Consider the following 21,915-nt stretch of genomic DNA (forward strand, 5'->3'; position numbering starts at 1 on the left):
GTGTGGAGGCATGGTCGGCATGGCTTTGGCATGGTTTAGGCACGACCAAGCTAGGATTTTGGCATATTTTTAGCCGCGGCCAAAATTACGGTTTAGGCATAGTTTAGGCGCGGCCAAAATTACGGCTTGGCATTGGGCCAAAAGTTTCCACGCGTTTGGTGGCGAACTTGAACGGATGATATTTGCATCTCAGAAGGAAGGGTGGTCGTTGATTGTTGCGACCCTTCATTTGGCAGCCAACGGCATGGAGGCATAGCCGGCATGGCTTTGGCATGGTTTAGGCGCGGCCAAGCTAGGATTTTGGCATAGTTTTAGGCGCGACCAAAATTAGGGTTTTGGCATAGTTTAGGCGCGACCAAAATTAGGGCTTGGCATTGGGCCAAAAGTTGCCACGCATTTGGTAGCGAACTTGGACGGATGAGATTTGCATCTCAGAAGGAAGGGTGGTCGTTGATCATTGCAACCCTTCGTTTGGAAGTCAGCGGCATGGAGGCATAGCCGGCATGGCTTTGGCATGGTTTAGGTGCGGCCAAGTTAGGATTTTGGCATAGTTTTAGGCGCGGCCAAAATTAGGGTTTTGGCATAGTTTAGGCGCGGCCAAAATTAGGGCTTGGCATTGGGCTAAAAGTTGCCACACGTTTGGTGGCGAACTTGGACGGCTTAGATTTGCATCTCGGAAGGGTGGCCGTTGATTATTGCAACCCTTCGTTTGGTAGCCATCGGCATGTAGGCATGGCCGGCATGGCTTTGGTGCGGAGGTGTAGCTGGCATGTAATGCCATTGGCATTATGGTGCGGCTGGCATGGTTGGTTTGCCTTTGGCGCGGAGATGTGGCTGGCATTGCATGTCATTGTAACAGTGGTGCGGTTGGCATGGTTGGCATGCCTTTGGCGGGGAGATGTGGCTGGCATGGCAGGCCATTGGCACGGTGGTGCGGCTGGCATGGTTGGCATGCCTTTGGCGCGGAGATGCGACTGGCATGGTTGGCATGCCTTTGGCGCGGAGGTGTGGTTCGCATGGTTGGTATGCCTTTGGTGCGGAGATGTGGATGGCATGGCGTGCCATTGGCACGGTGGTGCGGCTGGCATGGTTGGCATGCCTTTGGCGCGGAGATGTGGCTGGCATGGCATGCCATTGGAACGGTGGAGCGGCTGGCATGGTTGGAATGCCTTTGGCGCGGAGATATAGATATTAGGGTTTAGCGTGTCGAAACCCTAGTTTAAAATATTTGGCACGCGTGATCGGCACGTTTGGCTAGCATGCACGGCTGGCATGTGTAAAGATGATGCCAGTCAGTACCGAGGGCTCTGCCGTGGAGCATGGAATTTACATAAAAAAAGGTAACCCGGTAATTTTAAGCAGACATGTTGAATGGTTTAATAAATGTGCTAGTTGCGACATTATTATTCAAGTGTGACGTCACTGTTTGACTAAGGTTTTACGATTTTAACCCTAAACTAAAAACCACCATTAACAATAGCATCAAAGTTCAAATGTATCACAACTTTGATAATAATACTATGGTGATATGTATCACTCCCCCTTAGTCAATACTTCATCTCACAGTAAAAACCACTCCCCTTTACATAATGATCCGCAAACCATATGTATGTAGTGTGAACTACAAAATAATTTCCCCCCTTTTGTCAATATTAATTGGCAAATGTACGAAAATTAACGGGATCATAATGAAATTCTCATAGAGATACTTCATGGCTAAAAGAGAATATATCAACTTGGTTTCGATGATTTCACATAGTCGAAACTTAGTGTATCCATCAAGGATATTATTAAGATACAAGATAACTCCTACAATATTCCACAGCCGCACTCCCCACAAAGATTTGGAAATTAAGCACAAGTTCAATTAAGAACTCCCCCCATAAAATGTCATTCCCGAAAGAACAACAAGAGCGACTTTACTTTTACAAGAAAAGAAGGATTTCTTTGGACATTAAAAAATCACATGAAACATGAATTTGTATCCGGAAAACTCAATTAAATTAACCACAAAGGAACCTTAATGATTAATTTAATCAGAAACGCTCAACATAAGAAAACTTACGGAGCCATACAATACTTTCACATAGAAGTAGATCAGGAAAAGATCAATACTGCGGAATATACAACCGTTCATTCTATATTTTATCAATATTTGCATAATGACATAATATACTTAACTTTTGACTTATAAAATACTCTTTTGGGTGATAAACCACTCTTTTGGGTGATGAAAGGCTTAAACATAATTGAGTTTATCTACCCTTGTGCAGCTATTGTATTATGAAACTCATTGTGGTGCCTGAGAACTGGTTACATCTGTACTTCAAGAAAAGGCAAGTGGGAGATGATGACAAAGTTGAAGAGAAGGAGAAGGAGAATGTTGATGATGCAGTGAAGGAGTTTGGCATCTCTTCAAGGAAGTTACAGGAAACGAATTTGAGACATGGGAGAGGAGAAAAAAATCCAGAAGAAACATACAAAGTTCTATCATGTAGACATGGTGTAGTTCCTTGGTCCTTACAACTGATCTTTTAAGCTAAATTGCACCGTTCACTCACTCTTTTGTGTATGGTGTTTCCAGGTTGATGGTGTCGATGTTCGCCATGGTGGTCTGGGTCTCAGGTAACTCGGAATAGCTGCTGCACACTCCAAGCTGGACCCTCTTGTGGAAAAATTTTCTGAAGGTTCTATAGCTTTGTTACACCCAATACAATCTTTCCTAACGAGGATAAGATGTTAAGATGCTTTATTTTTGTGGTTGTGTGCTAATACGTAGATCGTTTGACTATCATAAACATATATGTATTGTAAGTATCTGATTGGTAGATTGATTTCCTAGTCCCGCATATCTTTACGAGGGTTAAGGGTGTTAAAACATGTATGGATTTAAATGATTTCAACAGGTATTTGAGAAGCTTGGTCCAAGCTTATACGATGTTCTCCGGAAAAACAATTAGCTCATTTCCTATTGATCTAGTCTGTGAACTTTGAAGACAACTTTTGAAATCTATAGCATGTGTGTAGTAAAATTTCGCTGGTTCAAGTTAATTTTATCTTTTCAAGTTCAATCATGAGTCTGATAGTATTGTAGTTGTTCAAATATTTTTGTTTTAAGGTTCATTGTAGTTGTTCAATTAAGATTTTGTTATAAGGTCCCGTGGGTGCTGTTAGTGGATTTTTTTATTTGGCGTTAATGTGTTCTAAATCTAGTATCTTTAATTAGTTTTGATCTTGATTTTATTAAGTAGATTTGTACCTTGTCTATACCGACTTTGAATCCTGGGAACATACTTCTTGTGTCGCCAGGGTATGTAAAGGTGTCGAATTTGAAGGTAAATTGTTTAGATGTACATTTTCCAATCTCTAGGCTCAGATTTCTTAAAATAAATAGTAGTTGGTTGTATTTGTGTCCCACTTCCCCTATTTATGTTTCTCAATGTCTAATTTTCCCACCTTGTCTTCTCTATCAGAAAGTTTCTTCTCGATCACCCAAAGACGGATCATGTTATAAGTGTTTGCCAAAATCAAGTGCTATCAAGGTTAATGATTTTTTAATGCAACTTATGATCATCGTGATCACAATTACAGAGATGTGATATTAGATTTTTATAATGGGTCACCCAGTCTTGTACTTCCTTCTTTGAACGCGTACACTGTTGGACATGTTTGTCATTAATTGAGCTTTAGGTCTATCTAATTCTTAGTTGTTTTTTTTGTAATATTTCCTTTCTGACACGACATCTTAAATTGTAAATAGTTCGAAGTTATGTAATATTTGCTTTAATCTGTATGTGTAACATAACTTCTTATTTTTTTGTGTTACTTTCAGTTGTTGGCTACGTGTGATTTGTAATATTTTTTATACCGTGCCTTTGTCATATACTTCTTGAGAAGGTAAGGTCCGATAATGATGTTGATGCTAACAACTAAAGTGAATGTGAAATACTGTAAAACGATGGCTCACCACAGCTCCCGGTGCACCACAACCCACTGGTACCAAGTCCGTTGTGTTTTGTCTCTGCCAATATATGTCATGGCTGGACGAGATTACAGGAACTCTTTGTATGGTTTCTAAAAATGAAGAGTTATACCATGTACTTAACTATGTCAGGTGAGGCACTAAAATCATCCTTATGTCGAGAAAGTTATTCTTGTAGACGTTTTCTCACAGCGGCACTATCTCCTCTTTCGCGAACACTAAAATCCTGGTAAGGCGTTAATGAGATCTTTGCTTTCAGTTGCATCTCTGTCTTAGCAGCTTTCGTGCTAGATCTTTGTAATATGTGAAGTGAACTAGTATAAGTTGGTTGTAGTATAAGCTGAATAATGATTGATATGAAAAACGTGAAATGGCTGTGTAAGTGACAAGTTTATTCACAAAATTGTAAGTGTAGGGTATGTTCTCTAATTTGGTTAGTCATATAAATGCCAATTTAATGTGCAAGTTCTCACTTGTAATTTGTCAATTTTTATGTGTCCAAAAGAACTGCAATTCAAGAAATGATTGTGTGTTGCTAGTTTTTCAGAATGCAGGGAACTTGATTTTGATTTCCAAATGAACAGGAGAAGCTGTTTTTTTACAGGGGAATTTGTGGTTTTGACCAGGTCAAACCTGGTTTTTGACCGGTCAAAACCACTATTTTTATGATGTTGCAAAAATTTCGCATTCGCAATAAGTTGTTGCGAAATTCCAATTCCCCAACTATTTGTAGTTGTTGCGACCCTCTAGTTCGCAACTGTTTCGAACTGCTGCGACAGTTTCAAACTGTTGCAACCAAAAATTTGCAACGACAACGTAGCCGTTACGAAAAATTACAACATCGACTTTTGTAACAGAGATGAACTGTTGCGACCCCACTTTGTAACCTCCAGTTACTGTAGCTAATCACTAAATTTGGTGTAGCTTGCAATGCTTGCAGAATGCAGGCCTAACTTCTTATCTAGTCTAGAGTAGCCTCACCGAAAATATAATAGGTCATGCTAGTTTTGTTTATTTATTTATGTGTTTAGATATTTTGTTTTCTTGTCTTTTCCTGTAAGGGGTAAGCGTTCAGAGTTGTAAAAATGTTTCAATTTTGGTGATTAATGCAATTTTAATTAAGAAAAACAAAAGAGATGCTTCCAAGAAGCGGAGAGTTTTTCACAAGCTAATGGAACAAATAATGCAAACCCATATCTTTCTACCAAGATTTCTTCATGCAAGTCCTCAACTAGATCAACTTCTACTGACACCCGAGAAAAAACACCATATTGCTGATTCAAAGTGTTAAACACTAGCGGTTTCAGAAAAGTATTTTCTTTCTCCAATATTCATAGCTTATGTCACGATCTAATCCAAACCTGGGAAAGTGTTTGATACTTCTTTTTACTTCTAAAGTCTGGTATCCAAGTACGAAGGTGGATTATATCATATGTTAAATGAATTGTTTCACTTAAGCGAATACGATGAACATCAGTTTTCGTTTACATCGAAAACTTAAAGAAGAAAAAACTTCTTCCTAATGAAGACGAGCTTCAACAAATGTCTGTAGGCCAGAAGAGCTTGAGCTGGTTGAACATTTATTTTTAGAGGCACATACCCATTTGGAAGTGTTAACCTTCCAATCAAACAGTTCTTGCAATCTTCTACCCTCTTTTGATATTCATCTTTTGAAATCCCGATTGATATGATAGTATCGTCCAAACAAGGTTTAAAAAGTTGAGAAACACAAACATCGGGGTAGGGACTCAAGTGAATGGAAGCAAAACTAGATTTAGTAATTGAAACCCTATTATTATCATCAGTCCGAGTACTAACAACATTAAAACAAAATTCAAGATTCATAAAATTCAATGGACATATAACAGAAGCCATTGTAAAAGGATCAAAGAAAGACACCCCAGAGTCGGCAAAAAAACTTCCTTCAAAATCGAAACTCATATATTGAAATGTTTTGAAAAAACCGTGGCACTTGGTTCGTTGAATGACCCATCTTCCGAATCCCATTTATGGAACTTTTAGATAGATTCCAAAACTCCAAAAAGGAAGTTGTGTCTCAAGGCTTCATATATACAAAGAAAATAAAAACAAAAAGTACAAAATAAAATGATACATACTTAAGAAGTAAACATACGAGCAATTTTAGATCACCGATATATGCATTCCATAAATAACACCACAAAAGAAAATAAAAAGTTTCTCTTTATAATTGGAACAGAATAGCTCAGAGAACTCTACTAGTTATTTTTCCACTTCAGAAAAGCGGTACTAGTACCTCGAATCAACATTCGTAATTAAAATTTTAGTTTTTATATCGATTTTAATTGGTGACTTTCTACATATATTTATCCTATACAGAGGGTAACCTGTAAGTTCTGAACATGTATATAAACCTAAAACTAATTATCATCAAACACTAAATCCAGCATAGAAAAAAGTTTGTCGAATATATAGCTCACAAAATGGAAACTCGCGAGTATCTTGAAGCTCATGAATATAGTTGAGATAACTAGAAAAACACCAAAAATTACCTGAAAAAATATTCTAGAATATTTTTTTAGATAACTAAAAATTTATTGATTAAGTTGTTAAAGCGTTTTTATCTCTTGCCAGGAGATCACAAATATCAACTGGAAAATTATTGAGTTGATTCATGGTGCATGTTGTTTGTCTGACATACTAAGCTACAACATCTGCAACCTGATTATCATCTTTACAAACAAATGAAAACTTACAATAATCAAAACTCAAACTTAAGTGTTTAATTTCTTTGAGAATGTTTTTATTCTCCCATTGGATTAAGAGAGAATTCTCTAATAAAGATTGAATGACTAGCTTTGCGTCAGCTTCAATGTGGATTTATCTAAGCTTCAGATCCTTTGCCCAAATAAAGCTTCACGAACCGCCATGCATTCTCCATTTTCAGGGCTTAGAACTCCATCTAAGTAGTGTCCTTGGATTCCTTGGCAGGTACCTGCAAAATTATGGAGCACAATCCCCGCTCCCAATTGATTAGTATCATGATTAAAATAAGCATCAATATTGAATTTAAATGTATCTTGACAGAGGGTTTCCAACGTGAAATGAGGAACTAGAATTACGCATGGGGTTAGTTTTCAGATGCGAGTTCAAATAGAAGTTGATTCTGTGCACAGTGTTGAGTGAGTTGAGAGATATTCCCTGAAAAACTGCATCACACCTATCCTTGCAAAGAACCCAAGATCCAATCATCAGAGAAAGAAATCTCTTTTCATTTGTAGCATTAAGATTACCAGAGAACCAGTTTTCAACCCATTCTGAAACACTGTTAAAACTGCTTCGTTCTTCTTCAATATTTATATCAAGGTTCCTCCAAACTGTTTTTGAGAAAGTACACTCAAGAAGAAGATGTTCGATAGTTTTATAATGATTATCTCAGAGACCACACTGAGTATCAGCCGATTCGTAAAAGACAGATAGATTTCCTTTTGTTGAGTGAATGTCATGTATCCTCTTCTATGTAAATACTTTGATTTTGTGTGCCGCACTACAGTTCCATAAAGACGTTCATATTGATGCTTGAATGAGTTGACCATTAACTTGAATTTTTTTAAAATAACATTCGGTTTCATCAGTGCTCATATTCATATAGAGCAATTCATTATTCAATCCAATTCAAATTGTTCATAATATTATGCACCCTATCGAATTCAATCATCTGGACTAGGATGTTTTCTTGGAGTCCATCGGAGAGGAACGTGGTTTGAACAATCAAGAATATAAAACAAAGCATGGACAACTTAGCTTAGATAAAGGACGCTCTGGATTCATTCTTGTGAAAGCTAAATCGATGGTTGTGGTTGTTTACATCATTATTGTATCATTAACTTCTTATTAATAAATATTCTATTAATATCTCATTATAAATATCTTATAATTATCTTAATAAATATACTTTCATTAAAAAATTTATTAATTTTTCGTTATAAATATATTCATACATCATAAATATCATATAATTGTCTTTATAAATGAACTTTCATTAAATATTTTATTAGTCTTTTATTATAAATATCTCACAATTTTCTTAATTAATATACTTTCATCATTAAATATTTTTATTAATGTTTTCTTATAAATGTCTTATGATTATCCTAATAAATACTTTTATTAAATAAATAACAAATTCGTTAATAATCATATCAATTGGGTAGTATTTGTGGGTGGTGGTCGAGCCGGTAATGATGGTGATGAGGTAGTGGTGATGGGCGGTTCTGGTGGTGGTAGTGTAGGTGGTCAGTGTGGTAGTCAGGTAGTGGGAAATTCTTACTCTATGTGAAAATAAGCTGGTTATAATACGAAAAAAAATACAAAAAAAAATATATATTTGTATACAGGCTGATCACAATTTTCCCTAAAAACAACCCGATAAAAATTAACGATGATATGGTAATGGATCTGCTATTGGGATAGTAAAGGTTTTCAGTTGGTCCCACTACATGTTTCACTCGGTAATTTCTTCGAGACACCTATTACGGTCAACCTAGCAATTCTCAAAAAAAAAAAACATGGAAAGAAATTATCACTATATATAGAGCCAACAAAAAAAAATGACAAGGGCCAAAATTGACATAATTCTTCTTTTACTTATTATGGAGGTCGTGCCGTTATGACACATGTCAAGAGTATAAAACACAGTTTGGCTAAGTTTACTTGTGTTAGTGGTGGTCCAGATTTGTCCTCACAAAGATAAATCAATGGTTGTAGTTCTCTAAGCCACACCCTACTATTCGCACGTTTGGGGAAGATTCTAAGTTTATGAATGAAAATCCAAGAATACACCCCATCGTTCTCTCTCACTATCTCAAATTCAAAATGTCTCGCCGCTGTGAATAAAAAAACAGATAATCGATCGGTTAGTTTTCTTTCCTTTCGTTGTTAGACATGGAACACGCAAGTTTCTTCTCGGGACTTATTTTTTTCATCAGGTTAATCTTGGGATGTTCTCCATCATTTTGATATTTTATTTCGTACCAATGGAAGATGAATCACCAATTTTTGGGAACAAAAGATGTTCTCCATGATTTTGATATTTGATTTCGTTCCCAAAGGAGATGAATCACCAATTTATTTTTGGGAGCAACAATCAGATTACAAGTATGATTTTGTGAGTCCCTGAACAATCAAATTTTCGTTCAAATTTTTATTCGTTATTTGTATCCATTTTTTTTTAAAACTTGCTTCTCTGATTCCTCAAGATAATAATTTTGATTCCTTATGTGGGTGAACTTTTTTTTTTTTTTTTCTTCCAATAGACAAATCTACGGCTGTGGTGAATCCTATAACACTAAACTCATTGAACTGTCATTAATTCATTTGTCCAGATTTCGTTTAACTCATATTGATCTTCCTGATTCTCTCTCGCTTCCTCATTTTTAGAACCCGGTCAGTAAACTGATTTAAAGGCTGGTTTGAGACACCAAACCCATAGTTTTAAGGTTAGAAGGTGAAGAAGATGAATAAGAGTGTTCATATGGGTAATGATTTTGTTATACAAACTGCTTTATTTAAAGTTACCTTCAATTTTTTATTTTACTTAGGGTTTCTGGAACCGGTGGTTATTTTTGAATTTTTTGATTTTACATGTGAATGGTAATTCCTTTTTTTTTTTTTTCTTTTTGAATCCTAACGTTTTTAGTTGTCGTCATCCTCTTCCGATTAAGTTCGGTAAAAACATATTTATCATAGATTTGGCTTCAGATCGACTCAGGAATCATCTCAGGAAGGAATTGATTATGTCAATGGATTGTTGAAATATCGTTTGGCTATTTAGAAAGATATGTGTTGTAGAGACGTGTTTCCTGCAAAACCTAAATTGTCAGGCCTTGAAGATTTCTATGGTAATTACTAATTAGTTTACAGATATTTTATTGATTTATGGAGTGTGGGATTCATTGTATATTATGCTAAAGATTTTGCAATTCTGATTTTCAGGTCTGTGGAATCTGTTGTGCTGCAGTGTGGGTTATATTTGTTTATGGATTCAAATTTTTTTGTTTACATCAGGTCTCATTTGTTTCAAACTCATTTTCTTGAAGTTCTAATGGATGTTCTATTGCTCTTTCATTCAGCTTTCATGCGTAATAATTATTGTCTTGATGTTTACTTTTTCCATGTTTCATATCGTAGTTCAGGATTAAACTCTCATTCAATGAGAGGAATTTGGTTTACTATTAACTGGAATTCCCATTCATTGTATTCCATTTCCAATTGAATTATTAGCACGATAGAGCGTATAGCAAACGGCGGATAAGAAGTAGCATATTACATGATCTTAATACAGTTGATGGTCCTAGACCGTGTGAGATTGATGGTATTGGTGATGGTGATGTTATAGCTTGGATAATAAAGATGGTTATGATTCGTCTTCTTATCCTAGCGAGTCTTCTAGGAAACGGATGATATATCGAGTGCTGATGGCAATTTGGATTCAAAATGAGTATATGACTTTTTTATTTTATTTCTTTTCCATCTTAGATTCACTAATGACTAATTTTAGTTGTCTGCAAAGATACGTGTTACCACTTGAAACTACAAGGGCACGGTTTTTACAGGTTATAGGGATAACTTAATTACCGAGTCAGAGCATGCAATTAAATTACTAGAATGTTATCGTGGCTACAGCGTGCAATGTTAGAAAGATAAAAATTTTAAGAGGAAATCAAGAGAAGCTCAAGGTGATTCAAGGTTTGTATTGCCACTGAGTTCACAGCAACGCCAAATATTTGAATAAACTGGACATAAAAAAACGTTTTTTACATAGCTTATTCAGTATTCTGTTAAAGATCATAGTTTGGTTACTCTAAACCTGCAATTCACCTAAGCTATTCTGATTCATTGGCTTATGCTTTATTTCTAAGCAGTGTTGTAAAGAACTCTTTGACACAAATGGTTTCGAAAGGCTTATGAATGCAAAATATATAGTGATTATTTTCTTTGAACACAGATTTATTAGCTTACGGCATCTTCGACTTTTGGTTTTATCTTACTGTTTATGTTTTCAGTGTAAGGGTTTCTTCTTATTTCCCATCTCATTTGTTGTTGGATTTCAAGTATTCTATTGTTTTTCATTTTCAATCAACGCTCTCTTTAAGATTGTAAAGCTCATGTCAAATGAATCAGCATCTTTGGAGCTCCAAATTTCTATCTGCCGCCCTATAATATTCTCAGAATGGCTTCTAAGGTATCTCTCCATTTTGGCCATTTCATATCTCCCATTGTTGAACTGTAGATGTGTGTATCTAACTACAAGTTTTCATCATCGATGCAAACCTTTTGCAGGTACGTACCAATTATCAAAAGTGTAGAATTCGTGCTTATGTCAATGTCATACTTCTGTATGAAGCTAGGCTATTCATTTTTTTATTTTATGATTAACTGATCCTAGCTACATTCCTTTTCAGAGATATGTCCGTTACTTCAAAATTAGGGGTTGCTTTTAGATCTCAATGTTAATCAAATTGTAGCATTTTCATATCTCTTATAGGATTGTACATGGCATGGTCAATTCATCTTGGCATTAAGGTATATCTCCGAATTTCCGTGTATAAATATTTATGGTTCCCTTTGTCTTAAACACTATTGTGGTCATATTCTCTGTATTTTTTTAATGGTTATATACTTATGGTTTATCCATGTTTTGGCTTTTTGAATCAGATTATGCACAAATCACTTGGGGATATTCTGGAGAACCTCACCACTGACTGACGGCTGTAATGGTTGTTATTAAATTATTCTAATCTTCTATTTGGTTAATTATGAAAGGCTTCATGATACAGACTGGAGGTCCTCTGGGAGACAACGATGGTGGGAGGTCTATTTGGGGTGGGGAGTTTGAAGATGAGTTATACAAAAGGTAACTCTTATTGCTGATTTACAATAGTCAGTTACAGATTTAATTTAGTTTACTTCTAGGATCATATGATTATAAGCTTATTATGGCTAAGTTCTCTGTCATTCCTCCCCATCTCAGATTGTTATCATTATCTGTGCATTCCAGCCTCATGTTCTCATTTGATACGAAGAGCTTACATACGAGGAATGGTTATTTTTTCTAATTTGCGGCTAAAGGCATGATAGCCTTTTCACACTGTCCATGGCTAATTGATGCGAAAAAAAGTACTAATGACGCTCAGTTCTTTATAACATTGTAGCAACACCATGGCTTGAATAATAAACACTCTATATTCGATAGAGTTATAAAAAGAATGGACGTGGTGCAGGTATTTTTTTTGTTTGATCGGTCAAATAGAAATTTCATTGAAAAAAGGCACTTAAGGGGGTACCTTAACCCAATGATTACAACCGAACAAAAAAGGGGAACTGAAAGGGGATTCGCTACCCAAATAAAAACCACAAAAAAAAATTATGACGGAGGCCGGTATAATGAATCCCATAGAGAAATCACCATATTTGCCGGTACTTTTATTTTTTTTATCTTTACTATTTCCATGTAATTCTCCTCATGTACGTGTAATCATCAAGTTAATTAGTGATCCATGAACGAAGTCTTGATTCTTAACTGCTGCTTACTTATACTACTCATGTATACAGGGCAGAAAAGAGGGTGAAGAAAGGCAAGCAAGACAAAAGCTACCCAAATGCTAAATTATTAAATATGACTATTCCCAAGTTTTGTATTTTCTTTCTGGAACAAGTAATCATGACATTTTCACCTATTATCGTAAAAATCTTTCATGACTTTTCAATCCCCCTAATTAATTTTGTTAAATGAACCACCATTACAAATTTGTTGATCACATAAGGCATCTTACAGTTTATTGTTTGAGTTTTTACTCACAATGCATCACAGGAGTCTTGATTCTTAACTGTCGCTTGCCTCAATTAACACCATTAGGTGTTGATGTTTCCATCTACAATCTAACAGTTTAGTTTTGGTACAGGGCAATATTGCTCAGAGAATTGCCATTAATGTCAATTAATTTTAAAAATTAAAACATGTCCGTGTCGTTACGGCAAGGGTTAAGGCCTAGTGAAATTACAAAAAGAGTTTAGAAAACTTAGGCAAGATAAAGGGGGTGGTGGATCGGCTACGACACAGATGAAATTCACTCTGGGTAAAGTTAAATCTACGACTGTAAATGATCAGCTTAATTAACTTTCAAAAATAAATATTTTATTGATATTTCGTAATAAATGTTTCTCCAATTAATCAAATAAAAAAATATTTTCATTAATGCAGTACATAATAAGTTTATTTTATATTAAATCAGTAGGCATTAATGGTGGTAGTGATGGTGGACGGGGGTGGTGGATCAGGGGTGGGGATATGGTGGTGGGTGTTACTGAGAATGGTGGAGTGATGACATTAATGGTGGAGGTGGTGCAAGAAGCAGTTGTAGTGGGATCATGAGATATGTGTCCTAAGGTAGAGAAATTATTTTGTTACCCTTGGTTAATTTTTATTTATTTGATATTTTTGCAGTGGAAATAATAGGGAAAAGTAAGAGACATAGAAGGAGAAGAACTTGGTATTGATCAAGAAGCATCAAATCTATTACATACATATAATGTTCTCTTATATACATGAAAGGGAAAACCTATTCATCTAATGGACCGCACATCCACGGGCCATAGGCCCTATAACACTCCCCCTTGTGCGGTTCAATAACAAAGCTTTATACATAGTGCTTCACATACAATGCTTTAAATGTAGTTCTTCAAATGTCGTTCTCTCCTTGATGACTTGTGTCGAAATCAATTGCCCAATCAAAACTTTGACAAGGAAAAACCCAGCGGGACAAAACCTTGGTACAACTATTCACATGTAATACTTCACATGTTGTCTCGTACTTTACATGTAGTTCATCACATGCAATACGATCTTCAAAGATCGATGAGTCTAAGTTAATTGCCTCGTTAAAACTTCATCAGGAAAAACCCAGAGGGACAAAACCTGAACTAAAGAAAAAAAGTACAATATTAATTAAACTTAGAATATAGTTGGATGCGTATACGTTGCCTCGTTAAGACCTTAACAAGGAAAACCCAGTGGGATAAAACCTTGATGAAGGGAAAAGAGTACAATGTGACAGATGCAAGTAAAGGTGATATGTTGCAGATGATCACTTTGCTCCGTTGAAGTTGACTAGTTTCTTCACAACTCCTAAGGCAGAAAATCCTCGTGGGAAAGATAATAGCCTTAGCTAGGAAATTACATTTCCGGTGTTTGTTGTTGTCTCATTAAAATCCTTGCCGAGCAACAAAACCCTGTGGGAAAAAGTAAACTCGGTGAAGGAAAAGAGTTCAACACACCATTAGATGCTCCCCCTGATGTCAGGCAATATTCATTAGTTTAGAAGGCTATTATTGGGGCGTCACATTCCAATAGAAGGGCTTCACTTGGATTTCTAGTGACTAAGAAGTTGGTTATGGGGTGTCCTTGATGTTATAATAAATGTCTATATTACCCTCCATCTAAATCTAAAATTAAAACCAAAACCTAATTTTAATTCAAAATTTTGATCTTCTTCCTCTAATAAACTTCCTCTCCTTCATCGACCATATATCTCATTCTTTTTTCATCTTCAATTAATTGGTGATTTGAAAAACTCATAATTGTCGATTGGAATTTATATTAACGATGCAAAAGAACCAAATTGATAGAAGTGATGGTAATAAACAAACCAATTAATTAGGTTTGAAATGGTTAAATTAATTGAAATCATTAGAAAAAAAATTAGGTTTGGGAAAACCAGTTACGGTTACATATTCGTATTTCTTAACCGTAAACATATTGTCTGGAACTGTTACGGTTAGAGAACAAAAAATATCCAACCGTAAAATAAATTTACGGTTACATTCGACTCTCACATTACCCGGCCGTAAAATATCCTGGATACATAAAAATAAATTAACTAATTTACGGTTGAGTTGGATTGATATAACCAAGCGTAATGCTTTTACGGTTGGATTTGGCTATACCAAAGTTAACCGTAAATTTTTCTGGAATTCTATTTTTTTCTAAAGTCCTTCGCCTAGGTTTGGTTTAGATCTTCAATTAGTATTAGTATCAGGAAGATTTATTCAAATCTTATATAAGTATAAGTAAACCCTCCGTCTGACTAGGATATACAATGGCAATCCTAAAACAAAACGGATCCCACTAGTTCGCATTCAATCTGTTCTTATCACTATAATCAAAGTTGTGTCCAGACGAACATATATAAGGTCAATGTTTATATTCAAACATCATGAGATCCTTTGTACACGCGGCCAAATAACCAATCAACTCAGTGAGAAAATCCAAATCTTACAGAAACAGAAGTATCCTTTTATGTTCGAATTTTATATTCACTCCGTCCCACTCCTAAGTGACCTATTTGAAATTTGCACAATTTTTAAGACAAATAGGAGAGAGAGAGATTTCCAATTGTATTTTACATATTTATCCTTACAAAATATTCTAATACCCCTTCCCTCCAATCTCCAACTTTTCAATCACAACATCAAATTTCGTACAGAAAACAGAAACCCACCATATCCATTTGGTCGGGTTTTTGTTCTCATTCGTTTGAGTTTGAAAAATTCTAAAAATCACTTTGATCAATTTAGTTTTTACAAAATCAAAAGTATACTGAACTTTCAAAAACAAGGTTCCAAAATCAAATTGAGATCTCTCTTCACTCAGGAGATTCAATCTGAGATCTCTCTTCACTCATAAACTTCAGGTGATTCATATGTATGCATGTACTCCATCTGAAAAATCAACAAGAAAAGTTCATCAAATCTCCACCTGGAGTAAATTTCAAATCTGAAAAATATCAAATCAAATTCTCAAAGCAGGAGTATTGTACAGCAGGAAATCAATTTGAGATTCAAAATAAACAGAACTTCTAAGGTAAATCTCTAAATCTTTACCTCATTTTGAAATCATCTTATCCAATAGTTATAGAAACTGCAAGTGTATTAGAACTATTATGACAATCGATTACAGACTACAGTACATTGATTACATTGTAACCATGGAGCCAAGCCAATTGTTGTGGATTTTAGACTAAAAGCAACTGTCATGTGTGATTGCTCAGATATTTATTGTGGTTACTTTGAGAGATAATCCTAAAGGTTTAAATCAACTACATTATCGTTTAATCTTCAACTGTAAGCAGCTTCCGAAGTTTTCGAGAGATAATCCTAAAGGTTTAGACCAACTACACCCTTATTTTACATCAAAGATTTCTATGGTCAAACATCAGACTACTTGTCCAAGGTTGCATTCATAAACTAATGACCTCTAACTGAACTAATTGGCAATACCTTTTGAATTAATTAAGGTGATGGTGATAATCAAGGAGCTGGAGGAAATAGAGTTCATTACGAACAACGAAGAACTGGAGGAGTACATGATGAACAACGAGGAGCTGGATGAGATTGATTTCATCACAAACAACGAAGAAATGGAGGAGTACCTGATGAACAACGAAGAGCTGGAGGAGATGGAGTTCAGTATGAACAACGAAGAGATGGAGGAGATGGATTTAAACCCTTGTTTTCCAGAAACAATCACACATGTAGGAGAATCAGATGTTCCAACCAGAAATAAAAAGAATCTCACAAATGAACAACGTCTAGATATTTTCCATTTCTTATTGAAGGAGAGTAAGAAGGGACGACCGCAAAAACGCTCAGTCCCAATGGCAGCGCAACTATTTTCAACATCAGAATCTACAGTAAAACGTATATGGAAACGAGGAAAAGATTGTGAAGCAAAGAAATTACCTTTTGACGTGTCTTCACGAAAACCAACCAGAGTTCGTCCTAAACCCAAGAAGGTTGATTTCAGCAAGATAATGGAAATACCATTGCGAAGACGCACCACCATAAGATCCATTGCCGAAGCTTTGAACATGCCCAAGTCAACTGTCCATAGATACGTCAAGAAAGGAGCGATTAAAAAACACACGAACGCAATAAAACCAGCCTTCACAGTGGACACGAAGAAAGCACGGTTAGAATTCTGTTTGGGAATGCTTGAGCTTATCCCTTACAAGGATAATATGATGACCAAGCCCATGTATGATGTTATACACATAGATGAGAAGTGGTTTTTTATGACAAAAGAAACAGAGAATTACTACCTTCATCCGGAAGAAACCGAACCATATCGTACATGCCAAAGTAAAAGATTCATTAAAAAGGTAATGTTTTTGGCAGCAGTAGCTCGTCCTAGATTTGATGAGTTCGGAAATGAAGTTTTTAATGGAAAGATAGGTATATTTACTTTTGTAACAAAGGAGGCAGCAAAACGAACGAGCAAGAATCGTCCGGCTGGAACACTTGAAGATAAACCAATTGAATCTGTGAACAAAGACATTACAAGAGCTTGTTTGATTAACAAATTGTTACCAGCCATTCGGGAAAAGTGGCCAAACTACAATGGGGAAACTATATACATCCAACAAGATAATGCAAAACCACATGTTAAAGTGGATGATGAAGAATTTTTAAAAGAAACGGCAAAAGAAGGTTTTGATATTAGATTGAGATTCCAACCTTCACAAAGTCCCGACATGAACGTTCTCGATCTTGGGTTTTTCAGGTCTATACAATCATTACAGCACAAAGAGGCGCCCACTACTGTTGGCGAACTTTTATCGGTTGTGGATAAAGCATTTAATGAATTATCGGCACAAACTCTGAATGACGTATTCCTCTCGTTGCAACTATGCATGGTAGAGGTTCTAAAGCTTCGTGGAGGAAACAATTATAAATTGCAGCATATAGGGAAAAAGAAACTTGCACGCATTGGTGAAATTCCTACTCAAATCGAAGTGGATAAGAATTTGGTGAAGGATGCAACTAATTACCTTTCATGTTTAAGACATTTCTGCAAGGATGAGAGTATTGCTGGCGAAATACATGGCAACAATATCATTATGTAGTTTCTGCAACAAGCCTTCCAGCTGCTAGGATACATTGTGTTGGAGACTTGGAGTAGAATGGTTCAGTCAAATTTTTCATGTGGAATTATCAAAACAGAAAAAGAAAAACAAACATGCATACTGTATTATTCAGATTTTTGGACATACCAGGAACCCGGCATCTGTAACATATGTAGCCTTCTCATGGTACCCTGAAATTTCCTTGCCCTATCAAACAAACTTAAATGCGAAAAAAAAAAAAATACTTTGTAATGCCAAATGCCATATACAGGCGATTGCTACTAGGGAGGGTGCTAACGGGTTTATTACCTGCTCCACGCGCGGGAGAGAAAGTATCACATAGTGCACGAACCGTAAATGCATTAATCAAGACTCCTTTCATCACATTCCTCCAATTCAGAAGGTGCAGAAATCCTGACAAAAGTGTTGTCCCTCTTTTGAGCAATATTTTCAGCAACTGGGTTTAATCCACGAAGCGGATGAACAACTTTAGTGCCAGCATTACTTAACCAACACACAGATGCAACTAGTTAGAGTACACAAATTGTATTTACAGTATAAGGACACACATATAGTAGCATGTTCAACTCACAATCCCATATAAACACACAAATTGTATTTACAGTATATACCAAACCAACATTCTGGTAGTATTGGTTTCCTCCCTTTCCAGTAACTTTAGAGCTACATTAAGACAAGTCATGGAATCAGTAAGAATACAAATAAGTATCAAAGACAAACATAACCAAAATACAGAGTAAAAGATTTTAGTTCTTCTCACCATTGAGAAAACTTGAAGTTGCTTCAAATAAGCCTTCTCTGTATCTATAGATCAAAAAATAAAAACCCAATTAAAACAATTAGTGGATACGGACAATCTACAAACTTAAGAATCAAGAGCTTCAATCAGGAAACAAATGAAAACCCAATTAAAATCATTAGTGAATACAGAGGATCTATAAACTTAAAAATCAAGAGCTTCAATTAGGAATCAGTTGAAGTAAACCGGAAACCAATTCAGGAAAAACAATACTTAAATCAAAACTATTACAAAAAAATCAAGAGCTTAAATTTACCCTAAAAAAATTACATTTCTGAGATTGAAGATGACGAGACGGATGAGCCAAATAATTATCCAAAAGGGTAGTCGCCCAATCACTAATCCAGAGATAGGGTTTGCTATATCATGGATTTCTTTCAAGCAGCAACAGCAACAACCTCTGTGAAGTAAAACCGACAAGACTATTCAGATCTGATATCAACTGAGAGAAAATGAAATAAATTCAGAAAAAGAGCAGAAGAAAATTTAGCTTCACCTCAATTAGGGAAGAGGTTTCATGGTGGAGATTTTCTTCCTAGTCAGTGAAGAGAAAATACAGTACAAGTTTTTCTTCGGAGAGAGTATTTCATAAAAGAGAAAATACAAATTGTATTTACAAAATAAAGACACACAGATGCAACTAGTTAGAAACAACATTGGATGTCAAAAATGTTACCTCATCAAGATGAATCTGAGTCACCTTGCTGCTGCATCTATTAGCAAATCCAAATACCCTTTTTCACCTTTCTTTTCCATCACTCTGTTAAACCATTTCTTCTCCATCTTTCTCTGCATAATCTTCGATTTCTATTGTATCCAGATTCGTAATCCAGATAGTTTTCTCTTTTCTTCTTCTTTTTAAACTTCGATTATATCGACCCTTTTCGAATCAAATAAAGGTTCGCAAAATCATCAGACCACCAAACAAAAAGGGAAAAAAAAACCCCAAGATCGTAAAAAACGCACCTTTGGAGTTAAGATCATTCCTTTGAGCTTGTAATCGATTTAGGTAACTAGTTTGCTGTTTTGGTCATAGTATCTCTTCAAACCTTCACCAAAACTGCAGATATATCAGATTCAGCTTCAATCTTTGGAAGATTTATTCATAAAATCAGAAACCCACACAGAATAGGTTGAGTAATCTTTTTATCAGATTCAAATAAAACTGAAGATGAGAAGATGAAGATGAGAAGATGAAGATGAGAAAGGTGATGGCGGTCATCGTGGTAGAAAAAAGATTTTGTTCCATGGTGACGGTGGTGGTGGAGATACAACCGATGAAATGGAGAGTGAGAGTAAGGAGAAATGGAGACCGAGAGAGAGAGACGCGTGGAAAAATGCGTGAGATTTTGTGAGAAGGTTATTTTTGGAAATTTGTCCCATTTATTTGCAATAGGTCACTTAACAGTGGGACAAAATTAAAAATCAAATAGGTCACTTAGGAATGGGACGGAGGGAGTACAAGGTAAGAGGGAAGAAGAATGCATTGGACGTACCAGTTACAGTTAGGAGTTTTATATCCCTAGCCGTAGATAGCAAGGGAATATGTCTACCGTTGGAGATTTGATTCTTGTCCTAGACGTAATACAAGAGTTTTTTTTTTAGTCGATCACTAATTAATCTAAAATATGAGCAATTTAATCTAAAAAACAAACTATATAATCTTGTTAAATTATTAACATTAATTAAACCTAACCTAATTAAATAATTAACACTAATTAATCGAGGACCGTTTAGTCATTATAAAATTATTTTAGATAAGGGATTTCTGAAATTATTTATAGATGACCCGTTTTTGTCTTATTAGGTGACGCCCCTCTATTGGAATGTGACGCCCCAATAATAGCCTTCTTAGTCTAATGCAGTCAAAAGGAGTTTATCACACTTTACTTTGGTGACTTGGATATTTATACAACCATGTTGTTGATTCTGGAAGTTACATTGCTTAATGAACTATCGTGTTTCATTTCTTTGATTCACATATTTTCAATAATATCAACGCGATCTTTATGTCTTCAACGTTCAACATACTTGATGCTTTTAGTATTGTCTCGCTAAAAACCTTGTCGAGTAACAAAACCCTTTGGGAAAAACTATTCTCGATCGAAGGGAAAAAGAGTACAACACAGCTTCAATTTCGAAGTAAATTATGTCGACATCATATCCTTGGATCCTCCCCCTGATTACTTTCAGAGTTGTTCCAGGCAGTTCCTTTAGTCATGTACTTTTCGAAGCTGAATATCGGTAATAACCTGGAAAATAATCTACGATATCTCCCTCTAATTACTTTCGTTGGAGAAGAGATTATTTTTCCTTCATAATCAACAACTTTTGGATTGCACTTTCATTAGCATTCCTTTTAATGTCTTTGTAGGGATAATACAAATTTATGTCAATTGTTACCTTTAAGTACATGATTACATTCAATATACCATTCCAATGACGTTGCGTTGGCGCGGAGCTCTATCTAGCTAACAAGTTCCCTGAGGATGTAAAATTTATTCGAGTAAATTATTATACTAAGTACAACAATGCGTCTATTGTACTTAGATATGGGAATTTAATCTCTCAACACATCTTCATCATATTCCTTTGGACGAAATGGTTACTTACTTACATTTGAACCTCGACTAATCATGGGAGTGCTATCAGGATGCATGTCTTTGTTAAATTTCCTGACAACTTTAAACGTATGCAAACTGGTGGAATAATATACCACAAGATCAGTATTCGATCGAGCTTTCCCTAGATTTTTCATCTCAAATTCGGATTTTAAATAGCTTTTAAGGTCTCTTATTACATCAAGAGTACACATCATGTATGTTATATCAACATAAATAGCTACAATTCCAAATCAGGAACTTTCCTATGAATATGCAAGCAAATATAACTTACTTGTCTATCCCCTCCAAATCAAATAGCCACTTAGGTGGGTATACCACATCCGCCTGATTGCTTGAATCTATAAGTGAGCGTTCTATCTAACTGTAAAAGCACTCTGTGGTTTAGAGTCATTTGATTTGGGCAATAAAAGTCTATCAAGTACTTTTGTAAATATCTTCTATCTCTTGATTCTTTCAGAGATACGTAACAACCACATACATATGCTATATTTCAAGTCCTTTTGAAGTTACCAAGCTAACTAAGTAGAGGAACTCTATAACGTTCATTAC

General features: G+C 35.6%; 1 protein-coding gene and 1 long non-coding RNA gene across 9 annotated transcripts; both read left to right on the plus strand.

Annotated features, from left to right (window-relative positions):
* Nucleotides 1-8,815: 8,815 nt before the first annotated feature.
* Nucleotides 8,816-12,729, plus strand: LOC113334950. 8 transcript variants are annotated; one of them, XR_003353051.1, is made up of 4 exons: nucleotides 8,816-9,861; nucleotides 9,956-11,545; nucleotides 11,678-12,439; nucleotides 12,575-12,729. It is a non-coding gene; the product is annotated as an uncharacterized LOC113334950 (long non-coding RNA). The 8 variants fall into 8 exon arrangements; XR_003353052.1 differs by having other exon boundaries at nucleotides 11,678-11,876; nucleotides 11,994-12,729; XR_003353050.1 differs by having other exon boundaries at nucleotides 11,678-11,876; nucleotides 12,021-12,729.
* A 3,588-nt stretch (nucleotides 12,730-16,317) lies between these two features.
* LOC113334561 lies at nucleotides 16,318-17,210 on the plus strand. Its single transcript, XM_026580788.1, has 2 exons — nucleotides 16,318-17,084; nucleotides 17,195-17,210. The coding sequence occupies exons 1-2, from the start codon at nucleotides 16,318-16,320 to the stop codon at nucleotides 17,208-17,210; spliced, it is 783 nt and encodes a 260-aa protein (XP_026436573.1).
* Nucleotides 17,211-21,915: the final 4,705 nt, after the last annotated feature.

This window comes from Papaver somniferum, unplaced genomic scaffold (assembly GCF_003573695.1).
Source record: "Papaver somniferum cultivar HN1 unplaced genomic scaffold, ASM357369v1 unplaced-scaffold_137, whole genome shotgun sequence".
NCBI lineage: Eukaryota > Viridiplantae > Streptophyta > Magnoliopsida > Ranunculales > Papaveraceae > Papaver > Papaver somniferum.